Source organism: Stylophora pistillata, chromosome 1 (genome assembly GCF_964205215.1).
Source record: "Stylophora pistillata chromosome 1, jaStyPist1.2, whole genome shotgun sequence".
NCBI lineage: Eukaryota > Metazoa > Cnidaria > Anthozoa > Scleractinia > Pocilloporidae > Stylophora > Stylophora pistillata.
In genome coordinates, this window is record NC_142519.1 from 10,312,204 (window position 1) to 10,326,068 (window position 13,865).

General features: G+C 36.5%; 2 protein-coding genes across 2 annotated transcripts in view; one reads left to right on the forward strand and one right to left on the reverse strand.

The window, feature by feature from the left end:
- Positions 1–9,270, forward strand: LOC111322040 (serine-threonine kinase receptor-associated protein). The gene is made up of 8 exons (XM_088735838.1): positions 1–202; positions 1,552–1,687; positions 2,007–2,088; positions 5,061–5,133; positions 5,287–5,386; positions 6,264–6,401; positions 6,687–6,823; positions 7,613–9,270. The coding sequence occupies exons 1-8, from the start codon at positions 10–12 to the stop codon at positions 7,789–7,791; spliced, it is 1,038 nt and encodes a 345-aa protein (XP_088591964.1). The 5' UTR covers positions 1–9; the 3' UTR covers positions 7,792–9,270.
- Positions 9,266–13,865, reverse strand: part of LOC111322039 (splicing factor YJU2) — a 10,555-nt gene continuing 5,955 nt past the window's right edge. Inside the window, exons 6-10 of the mRNA XM_022925074.2 lie at positions 12,432–12,566; positions 12,002–12,095; positions 11,490–11,577; positions 10,751–10,877; positions 9,266–9,839 (exon numbers count right to left, since the gene is read on the reverse strand). Coding sequence (XP_022780809.1) covers positions 9,528–9,839; positions 10,751–10,877; positions 11,490–11,577; positions 12,002–12,095; positions 12,432–12,566 — 756 coding nt within the window. The 3' untranslated portion in view covers positions 9,266–9,527. The remainder of the gene's footprint in view (positions 9,840–10,750; positions 10,878–11,489; positions 11,578–12,001; positions 12,096–12,431; positions 12,567–13,865) is intronic.

Below are 13,865 nucleotides of genomic sequence, written 5' to 3' on the forward strand. Positions count from 1 at the left end.
TTCTTTCACATGAGTGATCTTTTCGTTTTCCTGAAAACCGAGTTCCCATTTCGTGATCTATTCCTCAGTGTACTTTTCTTTAAGTTTCAGAGAATGGCTAGACAAATACCTCTAACATGTAGCGGGCATACAAGACCGGTGGTTCATCTATCTTTCTCTGATATAACTCCTTATGGGTACTTTCTTATAAGCGCGTGTAAAGGTAAGGTACTAATTACGTATATTTAAAGAAAAAAACTAAACTCTGTCTGTTTCGGTCGTCCACACATCCTGTCTGATAAGGACAAATCACTGCAGCCGTTGTATGCGCTCTACGGGTTAACATATTTGGTAAAGAAACACAGGCCATCGCTAGGACATGGTGAGGGAGCTTTTGAATTTTAAAGGCAGAAGCCGCACTTACGCGCGTTCTTCATGTTCTTCTTCTTCTATTGCCGGCAAATTGCTGTCATAAATTTTGACAGGAAAAAAGGTCGCTTTTTTTAGCACCTAGCTTTCTGTATTTTACCCTTCTTACTTCGGAGTCAATTTTATACCCTTGTCACAAACGACGGTCAATCAGCCACACATGTACTGAATCTCACGATCGCATTAAGCCTCTTCTTGATCCCAAAATGATCGTCGAATATTTTTACGTTAAACTCCTAAAAGGTGCGACTCGAACATAAACACGAACATAGACCCCTCAGAGAAACCACATATGATATGGCAGAAAAGTAAGCGCTATAGTAACCTTGATGGCATAAATTACGTTCAAAATGACTTTCTCTTAAATAGATCAATCTTGTTTCTTTAATTTTTGTGCTTGAAAACCATAGAGGAAACCTAAACAATTGAAAATGAGGGGAAGAGAATTCTGCATAACCCCATACCAATCAAAAACAAAGCTGTAGTCCCACAGGTAATCCATTGCTTTGCCTCTGTTTTCTTTATCCAAGAATTGTATGCATAATGAAGTATGGGGTTAGATGGAAATCTTGCCAAATGTGGGAATTTGTTCTTGAGTGCACATAGGATGACCAAAAAGGCAAGATTATAGAGGACAAGCTATATTATTTTTTAGGGTAGAATCACTCTCTCCTCCCCTCCCCTCCCCCCCCCCCACCCTGCTTCATCCTGAGGGGGATATGATGCAGCAGAACAAAAGCCCAGGATTTGTTGAAATGAATCTCTTTTTGATTATCTGTCAACCATTTTTCATCATGTTTAATGAACTAAATTTTTGCACCATAGTTTGTGCTTACCACAGTTAGTTTAGCATTTGAAAACTTATCAGTGCCACCAAGAAGAGGAAAAATTCTAAAAGTTAAGGTTTTTTCAAAGGACTGTTTAAAATATCTGTTTTCACCAAAGGTGTAATTTTTTCCTGTCACATAGTATTCCTTCTCTTCTTAACTTTTCCAATGCCTTATCTTTTAATCTAATGTTTAGTCGTGTCATGTTTTATCGGTTCAAGTTTAATTATCACCAGTTGTACATAGAAATCATGTGAAGAAGACAGTGAGCAAAAGTGTAATGTATTATTGTTTTGTATTTTTATTGTTGACACAGATGGAAAGCCCATGTTACGACAAGGTGACACAGGAGACTGGATTGGTACTTTTGAGGGTCACAAAGGAGCAGTATGGAGTGCTACCTTAAATAAAGATGTTACCAAGGCAGCAACTGGGGCTGCAGACTTCACAGCGTGAGTAATATATGCAAGTATAGGTAGTGGTTTATGATAACTTTGCCTCTTACCATCTTCAAGGTTTTTTTTTTATAAGATTTGAATCAGTGGTCACAGCTAAGGTTTCTAATAGAGCCATGCCATGAAAAAAGTTATGGAAATTATTGATGGAGTAATTTTTGAAACCCAATCATCACCAGTAGTTCATTCTAAACCACATGGCATTTATATTTCCCAGAAAAGGGATTTTTGTTCTCTTTCTTTTCTTTTTCCCCTGCTTTCTTTTGTTCACAAGTCAGCAAATAAAAGGATATTTTATTTATTTATTTCACAACAGTAAAGTATGGGATGCTATCAGTGGGGATGAAGTTAGAAGTTTACCACATAAACATATTGTAAAGGTTGTGGATTTTTCTCCAGTAAGTATCAGAAGCTCCATGAAATTGAAAATATTTTCCACGACCCTTTCACTCTGAACAAGATCTCATCAGCAATTCCCCTTACTGTCTGCCATACAATTCTTATAATGTTTGTTCTGAGAATTTGGATCAACTGTCTCATCACTTTTTTGCGTGATGTTGTATTGATATTGTTATGAGAAATTCTATCTTGGTCCCTCATGGGAGTTTAAGGATTAAATAACAATAAATCTGGGTTTGTTAGAGTGGCATAAATGATTATAATTTGAAGACTTCATACATTCCCTCATAACTTTGGCTGGAGGTATTGATAACTGTAATTTTGAGCAGATTGGATTTTGAGTTTAAACTAAAGAAGTTTTTCTCAGTGTCTTGCAGTGCTCTGCAGTTCTTGCATTTGTTTACTTGAGTTGATTGTGAAACATGCTAGCAAATTTTGGTGCCTGAAATGCGAGACCTTTTTCCCAGTATAGAATAAACTATTATATATAATAATCGCTATTATGTTTTTAATTAACTCTGATCATAATTGAGCAATATGTACAATTTAGTGATCTAATTTAAATGAGTTTTAAAAACCAAAAGCAGCACAATCTCCCAATTGAGCTAACCGCTGCCTGGTTAGCTCAATTGGGAGAGCACTGGACTGCTGTGCGGGAGGTCGAGAGTTCAATACTGGCCGGACCAACACTCAGGGTCTTAAAATTAATTGAGAAGAATATGCTTCCTTTCTTTAACATCAAGAAATGGTTAGATATTCTAGTCTTCTCGGATAGGGACGAATAAATGGAGGTCCCGTCTCCTGCAGGGTTGGGGTAGGAGACATTAATTTCCCACACACGAGATTACTGTGTGATGGATGTCCTCCCTGGGCTGGGTTGGGTGGGTAGGTGAAATCGCTACGGACTAAACACGGCTACCAGAGGTGCCTGTCTGATTTCAACCTTAAAATTGTAACTAAACACGTATGTTGTTTCAAGAAATAGAGACCTTTACCTTTGATGTCTAATTTTGTGGAGGTGTTTATATTGAGACTGTGGAGGTGCGGTGGCCTCATGGTTAGTGCGCTCGACTCCGGATCGAGTGGTCCGGATTCGTGCCCCGGCTGGGACATTGTGTTGCGTTCTTAGGCAAGACACTTTACTCTTACAGTGCCTCTCTTCACCCAGGTGTATAAATGGGTACTGGCAATTTAATGCTGGGGGTAACCCTGCAATGGACAGGCATCCCATCCAGGGAGGAGTAGAAATACTCCTAGTCACTTCATGCTACAGAAACCGGAGTTAAGCACCGGCCTAATGGGCCACTAGGCTCGTAAACAGACTTTACCTTTACCTTACCTTATATTTTGAGACTAGACTACTTTTTCTACGAATCATTAAAGGCTGATAGTTTTGAAAGAAACTGTTTGGGGCTGTGTCGGTGGGAGTAACGAAATAATTTGGATATATAAAGTTGAAATGGTAAATTGGCCACCGTAATGATTACAAAAGCTGACATTTCAAGCGTTAGCCCTTCGTCAGAGCGAAGCGTTACGGTGGCCAATTTACCATTTCAACTTTGTTGATATATGATGAGTAGCACAGTCACAGAGCCATTTGCTGTAACATAGTCCAAAAATAATTATTTTATTATTTTTTCACTTTTTATCACTTTTTGACTTTAATTTTGATGGAAATGTACATTGTAATAAATATCTGTAAATATTTTTATTATTTTGCATTAATAACACTAATTTTGGTATTACCCACAATCCCTTGTGGGCGTGGCACATTTCTGTTTTTTCGTAAAATCTTAAAAAATTCAATGTAAAAATGGGAAAAGAAGAGGTTTTGTAATTGTTATTTCACATTGTTATTTCTTTTGTTTCCATCTACTTCGGTTGAATTCCCTCAGTGAACTGCACTACAAACGGCGCACGTGGTGAAAATCACGCAATACATTTATTATGATGCAATAATCTGCCCCTGCAAACTCTTTATCGACTCCCCTGTTATTGTCTGTGTAAATGATCCATGTGTTTTCGAAGAGAAGCTGCGAAGGGGCAGATTTCGTGGAAGTTTTGGGGGTGGTTCTCGCCATATCTCTTCGTCACTTTCCTTCGTTACGGTTCATGAACACGGCAGCAATGGCGGAAAGTGTTTCCGCGTCGACCAAACGCAAATTTCTAGCGTTAGATCCAACGAAATGGGTTGAAACGTTCTGTAAATTTAGCTTAACACAAGCCCATTCTAGGAGAGGTGACCTTGTTTATTCAACTTAACAAGAATCCCGTCTGCCTACGGATCAATTGGTGGATATGTGATGGAATTAAGCTCAATATGGCCGTTACGAAATGTGTTTCCGCACGTTTTATTTTGATCTGGAAAACATTCTACTCGGCGGTTCAACTTCAGCGTTGGTTTGTAAATACTGCGATGTATGCCCATTACATTTTTGTTATTTGTTTGTTTCTTACACAGTCGAAATTGTCATTATTGCTAGTTTTGTACGCTATGGTTGTTTTAACGGTTCCGAGCGTTACATCGTTCAGTGATAAAAACAGACGTTTATAACTTAAGTCAGAATAAACCATTCTTGTTGCAAATCATACTGCCTGTTGCTTTTGCCATAAACTACTAACGGCCAAAAAATATTGGCTCCACGTGCATTCGGTATCGTAATATTACATTTTTTTCTTCCGTCTGATTCATTTCATGTTACGCGTTACACCCAGAAATTCACTCATTTTCAGGAAATATTTATTTTTTACAATTTTAACTTTGTCCCAAACCTTGTTTTCTTTACACCAAAACGAAGTAGGATAACTAAGCTTACACTGTGGAAAGTGTGAGATTTAGAGGTTAAACCTTCCCGAAGATATTCGTTAGCAAAGGCACTTGAGTCCAAAATGGCGGGGTGACTGTGCTACTCATCATATCCAAATTACTTTTTCTACAGCTCAGTGTTACAGTAATTTTTTTTGTCATTAGGATGGGAAGAGACTCCTTACAGCCAGTAATGAAAAGCTCTTGAGAGTATTTGATCTTCAAGATGAAAGTGCTGGTAAATAGTTCTTCAATTTATTTCCTTTCAATCATTTGGGTTATGGGTACTTAATAGTGACTCAAGTTTTCTGTACATACAGTTAGTATTATCTGAGGCTTGTAACTAAGCTATTACTTTCTGTTGCTATTGATTGTGTCATACATTTTTTAGAACCAGACTTATTAAAAGGTTATACTGAAGACATAAGAGCTGCACTGTGGAGCAAAGATGGCAAGTATATCATGAGTGGAGGAGAAGATAAAGCAGTAAGGTATATTCAGATACATTTATCACAACTTGATTTCTCTCTGGTGACATTCCAGTGGTAAATATCAGATGTGACCTGCATTTTGCTTTTGTTGGAGCTGGAATGAACTTCTAGCATCTCCTAGACTATCTCTTCCTTTTTAATTTGTTTTTGTTTTTTTGTTTTTTTTTTAAATTTTTTTCCTGAAGTTCATCCCATTTGATATGTCCATGTTAAGGACAGACCATTACTTTTCTGGAGGGGTATGAGAAATTTTTTTCTACAAACATTTTTTTCAATGGATACATCTCTGCAAACATTTTTTTTTTTCCAACATCATCTTCATGCAAACAATTTTTTTCTCCTTTTTTTTCAGGGTCCTTTTTTTATGTACGAAATGTTACCATTGCCTCCTCACTGAACTATTTTACGAAGAACATAATAGTGCGCTATAGCCACTTATTTTGTTGATATATGCTCCACTTACTTGGCAGCTACTGATGCAAATAAAGGGCATACTACAAGAAATAGTGTCCAAATTGTGTTAGTCTTAAATGATATTTCTTAATATCTTGCCTGATTTCTCTACAAACATTTGTTTTACCCTATCATGTTTACAAACAATGTATTCTGTCTTATCAGATCCTGCAAACGATTTTCTTCAATATTTCTCGTACCCCTTCAGAAAAATAATGGTCCGTCCTTTAGGTTTTAAATTATTATTGGTTGGAGTGCAATGGCATTCCATAACTATTATTTCATCAACTAAAACAATATTATTTTATAAGTACTCAGGATCTCAAATGCAGTGAATTAAAAAGGTGTTCAGCTCTCCTTGAAATTTTGAAGTAAAACCAGGGAAATTGAAAATTTACTCCTGACCAGTGATTTGTGTTTGTAGGCTTTGGGATACAAGAAATATGACCGAGGTAAAGAAAGTAGAAATACCACAGAGTGTAACAAGCATGGTTCTATCAAAGGATGGCAGTATACTTGTTGTCACATATGACAGGACTATCTCTTTTTGGGATCCAGACAGGTGAGTAGTCTAAAATGGAGAGTGGCTTTTATCTCATAAAGAGTTTTAAGTAGGAGCAAGAAAGAGTAAAAAAAAATGTACTTCTGGGGTACTTTAATTCCAACTATCCAGCTGCTTTCCCACACCCTCTCTGTAAATGCTCTTGTTACCAACTCAATAGTCTTTTCTCTAAAAAATGTCTTATGCAGTGGGTCACTAATGTATTAATATTCTGTAGAGAAATTATTTGCTTTTCACTGGTGGGAGTTGAAGAGTTTATGCCCCCTGTTTGGTTATTTTGTTTAGAATGGAACTGATCAAGTCCTTTGATGCTCCGACACCAATATTTTCAGCTTCGCTCCACCCTAGCAAGTCTTGTTTTGTAGCTGGAGGAGATGACTTCAAGCTCTATAAGTTTGATTATGAGGATGGAAAGGAAATAGGTGAGATCATGGTGTTATTTGTATCTTTGTTGACAAGGAACATTTTGGATACGGTGAATATATGAAGTTCATATATTTTGAACTGTGGTCATAGATACGAATGAAGTATTCGTAAGGAACATTTTGTTACAATTTTTCAGGAAGAACCCTTTTCAACAACCATCAACTTATGATGTTATCTTCCATAATTTCAGGGCATGATTTTTTTATTTCTACCCCTTGCCAGTCAGGAAACTTGTCAATTTTCAAATTGGAATAAGTCTGTTTCAATCAAATTTTTTTTAGTTGTCTCAGACATAATGTCCCTAAGAGCATTCATTCAGCACATATTTTGGGTATCTTCACTGTAGACACTCGTACTTTTTCTAAACCCCTTTACATCCTTACATCAGATTGCAAGCTCTCCATACTGTTCTCTCTATGTTTGATAAGGTACTAACAAAGAGAATTTGCTGAATAATCATCATTTCCTTTATTCTTGTGATCTTAATGTTTGATTCAGGAATGATACTGTTAAGAGAAGCTTAGGTTAACCCTTTAATACCCAGAAGTGATTAATCTGTAACTTCTCCCCATAATATCCATTCATTATCCAGTAAACAGGTAATGAGAATACTCAAACTTATTAGGAAGAATTTGTTACCTTGATTGAACACCAAATTCTTGTAACCAATTTACAAGAAAATGTGTAACAGCTGGAGGCGAGAATTAACAACCAGATCACAGGAGTTATAGGGGGTTATGATAAGCAATCACTTAAGTTTACTTCTGCCAACAATTTTGTTCTAGAATCCTTCAAAGGTCACTTTGGTCCTGTGCATTGTGTGAGGTATTCCCCAGATGGTGAGCTGTATGCATCTGGGTCTGAAGACGGAACACTGCGACTTTGGCAGCACACTGTGGGCAAGACCTATGGGCTGTGGCGAGCTGTTAACAATGGTGTCTCAAATGAAGCCACAAATTCCTGAGAGATAAGCCAGTCATCTTAATAAGTTAAAGATAACAAGATCTTTTAGCTTCATGTTTGATAAAATTTACTCCAGAGTAATATTGCTTTAACCTTGGTATTTGTTTGAAAGGTACATACTATATCTGTCTGTATGGTTGTAAAAAAACAAGTTGGTTTTACTAAAAGTATAGAAAAAATAAGAAATTTTTTTTTTCAGCATTGAAGTCCAAAACTGCCTCTCATTGGCATCACTACCCCTTCTCATTATCTCTATTTATTGCAGAGTTAAATTGGGAAATAACTCACAATATTTTTTGGAAGGACAGTCAATTTAGAAGGCTAAAATCAATATGCAAGAAAGAAGTATTGTTCCAGTTTTCTGAAACAAGCTACTCTTCTTACTATCTCGCTGTACATATTGTTAGAATTAAAAGAAACAAATTTTCACAGACAGTGTAATCATAACATTATATATTAATTAATATTATGTACTTTGTTAGGTATTAGTGCATGAGCCTTTCTGAAAAAACTCCATGATATTTATAGCCAAACTCATTTGTCTGTTATCCAGTTAGCTCCAAGAAATGTAGTGTCTTGAGGCTGGTTTTCATTTCTAATGCAAGTTTAAGTATGCAATGCAGTGCACCAAAACTGCCACTTGGGTGCTGCTTTTGATAGAGAAGAAAAATACCCATAAAAGGTAAATTATTAAGCACAAACTTCTCTTAATTCTTGTTTTGTTTTATTTTTAAATGTTATCTGTGCAGTTGAGATGAAACAGGCTACATTAACAGAATAATCTTTTCATTGATGGTATTTTCAGAAATGTATATTGCATGTTTCTTCAAACCATTTTCATGCATTCTAAACATAACTATTTTTGCATAAAGTTACTCTAACTTATGTATGTACTTACATGTCGCTAACTCCTTAACTCCCAGGAGTGACCAAGACATAATTTCTCCTTACATTATCAATACAATATCAAGCAGACAAGTGATGAGAATAAAGAAAAATATCAATTAGGGCATTATTAGTTGATCCAATACCAAATTCTCTGAACCAACAACATGAGAATTGTACAGCAGACTGTAAGGAGAATTACTAATGTGATCTTAGGAGTGCAAAAGATTTAATGAGACTTAGAGACCTTTTTATTATGTGATCAGTCCCAATTCTCCCTCCTTTTTAGCTCTGTGCTGCTTTCAAACAGCATTTACCAGGTTTTAATTCCATGCACACCTCTTTTGTCACGATCACAGATTATTTCATGTCTTGCACATTTCCGTAGACGTGTTTTTCAGTTATATTTTCTACAATGAAATAAGTAGTATGATCTTGTAGAAAAGATGCTGAGCAGCAGTGGCAACCAATTGAAAAAAAAGATAGATAAGTGTAGTCACAGCAACCATTGTCAAAGAGACTATTTAAGTAAATTAACCCACTGTTAAAAGTAACACCTAATATAGAATTAAACAATAGTGAACTCCTGCTTGTATATTGATTTGTTTATTTAAACACCATTCGCAGATGAATGTTTAAATGGAAAGAGTAAATTACCGGTAGGTATAAAATTATAATCCAGCAGTACACCCCCAACATACATTCAAGAATTTACGTGGAGAGCCTGCAATCAAATACTTTATTAATATGTTGACCTTTGACTCTTCCCTCTGAATGAATATCTACTTAATAAAAAAAAATTATTGGGGCACCTGTCATTTTTTGAAACTTACAAAATTAATAATCTTGACCCTAGTGATCAGAATCTTCACTACTGCTGCTGTAGTTCCCTAGCAATCCTAGTGATGATCCATTTGTCCCAGCTTTATTTACATCATCTATCTTGACAGTGTCTTTATGAGAATTTTGTATCACATCTTTCTGTTCAGAACAGGCTGTTCCTGGCTTAACGGCTGCTTTCCCTGGAACTTTTTGTTCTTTAGCTTTGTCCTTGTTAACTTTTACTAATGATGACAGTAGTGATTTGTTCTTCAGTTTCCCAATGCCAACATTACTTAGGGTCTTCTGTTTTTTCTGAGCTGGTTGAGATGTGTTGGAGACATCCTGAAAACAATTTAAAATTAAAAAAAAAATTCAACCAGAAAATTCTAATCAAAAGGGAAAGAACACAATGACTTTTGACTTCTACAGCATGTGTAGTTTAAAGTTCTTCCATAATGTAAGGAGATGATAGATTTGGACAACAGATCATGGTTTTTAAGTTATGAAAAAAATAATTGACATAATGGTGGAAGATGTGTTTTCACGAGAAAAAAAAAAATGCAAGATAAGCACTGTTATTACATGTGGCCAAATGACAAACTGCCCTCTCTAAAACACTCCTTTGCATGGGCCAAGTGGCATTTGCTGCCCTGATTCTGATTTTCATGAATGAACTTGTACAATTTGGCCTCATGCATTGATAATGATGATCACATGACTTGTTGGACATATAGTTTATTAATTTTGTGTCCTTCATAGCATCATTTGCACCCTTGCTCCACTTGGGCACAAATGATGCTACTCGGGCCACAACTAAACTATATGCCCTCCATAAGTCATGTGATTGTCTTATTGGCATTCCCAGCCATTAAAATAGAGTTCCCTGCATTCCAGACTTTATAAAAGTCAATCAAATTGTTCAACTTATGACTTGACACATGTTCAATTTTGTTTTCTAGAACTCTAAGTTCTTACAAACCACTATGATGTAACTTATCTTTTCAAAAATGTGAACAATCATGACATACAGTGTGCATCATCAAAAATCTATTTACATTGCATTCAATCATGTTAGATGCCTCTCAGGGGAAAAAGTGCAGTTTCATAGGGATCCAAGGAAATGGCTCTGCAATGTGATAGAAGGATTGCTTAGGGTTAAATCCATTTTACTTGTTTCTGCTGCAAAATCACAAGTTTGGCTATGTACCTTAGAGTTCATATGCTAATGAAAGGTGCAGTGAAGGAGCATTTACCTCTGCCAAAATGTCTGTGGCTTTTCTTTTCTCAATTTTTCCGGTTGACTTCTGTTCTCCTTCCTCTTCATCACCATCACTAACATCCTCCAATCTTCTCTGGATATTCTGGTTACCAAATATGGATCTAAAATTTTTCCCAGAACAAACACAACTCATGCAGTGTCCCATTTTTGTATCTACTGGTTGCATAGCAACCATAGACACCATCCAAAAGCTGTGTAAGTCCATAATGTAACAAAGGAATATTCAGAAAGTATTTTAGGGATAAGGAATTGTAAGGAGATTCACATTGTATGCAAGGTCAATTCAAAAGCTTTTATTCCCTAAAAATCTTTGACTTCTTTCATTCAACCATAATTATGAAATTTTTGTGGTAAGGAAACTAACTTTCATCATAATTTACAGGGTAACAGGTAAGTACTCATTTGCCCTGAGGTATGTGTTCTTAAAGTCAAAATGTAATGTGCTAGCTAACAGTGGCAGCCAGGCATTAAAGTACAGCAACAGCAACTGCTCCTTCAAGTCAGATTAAACTTTAATCCTCTTATACAACCTAGCTGGCCAGAAAGTTGTCTGCAATGCAGTTGCTAGTAAGAGCAGTGGGAACAGGCTGTGATTGGAACCCTCACAAAGAAGTCATATTTGTCTACCTCCCGGAGTTGTGACAAATATTAGTAAACAACCTTAAAAGCTTTGATTTTGAATGTTAGTTAAAGTCAACCCAAGCTGTGCTTACTGGACTAGCTGCTCATCCTCCTCCTCTTCTTTGGCTCGCATCTCTTCTGCTGCCTTTGCATTCAGCTCCAACAAGGTATCATAATCAACTACACAACAAGAAGAAAGTTATTTGTCAGGTTGCCAATGTTCCAATAAAGGATGGATGATGCTCTCCACTGGAAAAATCTCTGTCCAATGGATAGTGCAGTATAGTACGTTAACATATATCTAACTGAATGACAATTCAACCCTAGGATAGCATGATCTGCCCTTTGAACAACTGGGCCCAGAAAACTACAACTTAGAGAGAAACCTGACAATTTAAATCAGAATTAAATGATCTAGACCAGAAGCATCTTATAACTAGACAATAAATAGAGGCAACCAATTCCTGTATCCTAGCTGTCTGAATGGGCACTTTGGAAGGGACAAAGGTCATTTCTATAGGTAGGCAACTGGAGAACACCCAAGAATTTGGAAGGTAACTATAATTCATTAGGTGCTTTCCTCACAATTAAACCCAGCACATACCATTAGCAAGTCTTGTGTTCAAATCCCGTAACTCTTCTAACTTTTCTAAAATGTCCATCTCCTGTTTGGACTCTTTGGTTCTCTTCTCCAAGGCCTAAAAGATAAGATACATATAGCACAGACTGAAAATAATTTTAAAATGTTTCTTTAGTATCAGTAACAGAGACAATCATGCAAAGGAACACATACCAGAAAAATGTTGTTAATCTTACATCTGGGCTCCTTGCACAAACACCTTTTTTCAGAAAGTCACTCATGGGTGAAATCCCCGAGTTCTTACATTTTCAAACTTGTAAAAATTCCAAACTAACTTAATTTCAATAACCTTACCCACTTGAGGACCTAAATGATGTTTCCAAGACCAGTGATTGAGAAGGGCCACATTTTTTAGCAACTCTTTTAGTAAGTAGTAAGTTTATAACAGTCAAACCTTCATGGGATTGTTTTGCTCCTCTTCTTCCTCTTCCTTTTGTTTTCTATTCTCTTCATCTTCCATTAGCTTCTGGGCTTGGAAGTTCCTTGTTGCTCCATTCTCACAAACATAATCAGTGTTTTCAGGATCTGTCTAAACAGATTGGACAGGAAGACAAAAGTTTACATCATAATTAAAATGCAGCACTTATAAGAATTAAACTGTGCAAAATATTCACCACAATTTGTAAAATAAAGTTGGGAATTTACAAATACAGTATTATACTCTGAGGTTTAAACTCAAATAATAAATCAGATACAATGAATATATGAAGTTCATATATTTTGAACTGCGATATTAAATACGTATGATGCATGATCCTTCGCAGTAGATAGCACTATTTATGCAATAGCGAAAATCAGACCTGAAAAAAATCAGGCCTGTACGGGATTCGAACCACTGACCTCTGCGATACTAGTGCAGCACCCTACCAATTGAGCTAACAAGCCAACTGGGAGCAGGCCGTTAAGTTGATTCGTAATAAACCCATGATGATAAATCAGATACAATGAATATATGAAGTTCATATATTTTGGACTGTGGTATTAAATATGTATGATGCACGATCCTTTGCAGTAGATAGTGCTATTTATGCAATAGCGAAAATCAGACCTGAAAAAAATCAGGCCGGTACAGGATTCCAACCACTGACCTCTGCGATACTAGTGCAGCGCTCTACCAATTGAGCTAACAAGCCAACTGGGAGCAGGCCGTTAAGTTGATTCGTAATAAACCCGTGATGAAAAATTTATCATCACAGGTTTATTACGAATCAACTCAACGGCCTGCTCCCAGTTGGCTTGTTAGCTCAATTGGTAGAGTGCTGCACTAGTATTGCAGGGGTCAGTGGTTCGAGTCCCGTACAGGCCTGATTTTTTTCAGGTCTGATTTTTGCTATTGCATAAATAGCGCTATCTACTACGAAGGATCATGCATCATACGTATTTAATACCACAGTCCAAAATATATGAACTTCATATAGTCATTGTATCTGATTTATCATCACAGGTTTATTACGAATCAACTTAACGGCCTGCTCCCAGTTGGCTTGTTAGCTCAATTGGTAGGGCGCTGCACTAGTATCGCAGAGGTCAGTGGTTCGAATCCCGTACAGGCCTGATTTTTTTCAAGTCTGATTTTCGCTATTGCTAAATAGCGCTATCTACTGTGAAGGATAGTGCATCATACGTATCAAATAATAAATGTTTTACAATTACAATAAGTCTGTCAATTGTGAAGTTATCAACACAAAAGTAACTCCCACAGAAAACTTTGGATATCTGATGCTTTGATTCTTTTAATTAGCCCTTCAATAGAGGAATTACAGTCACTGTGAATCTCAAAAATAACAGATTTTCAACAATGGTGGCAACAATTACACAAGTATTCAAT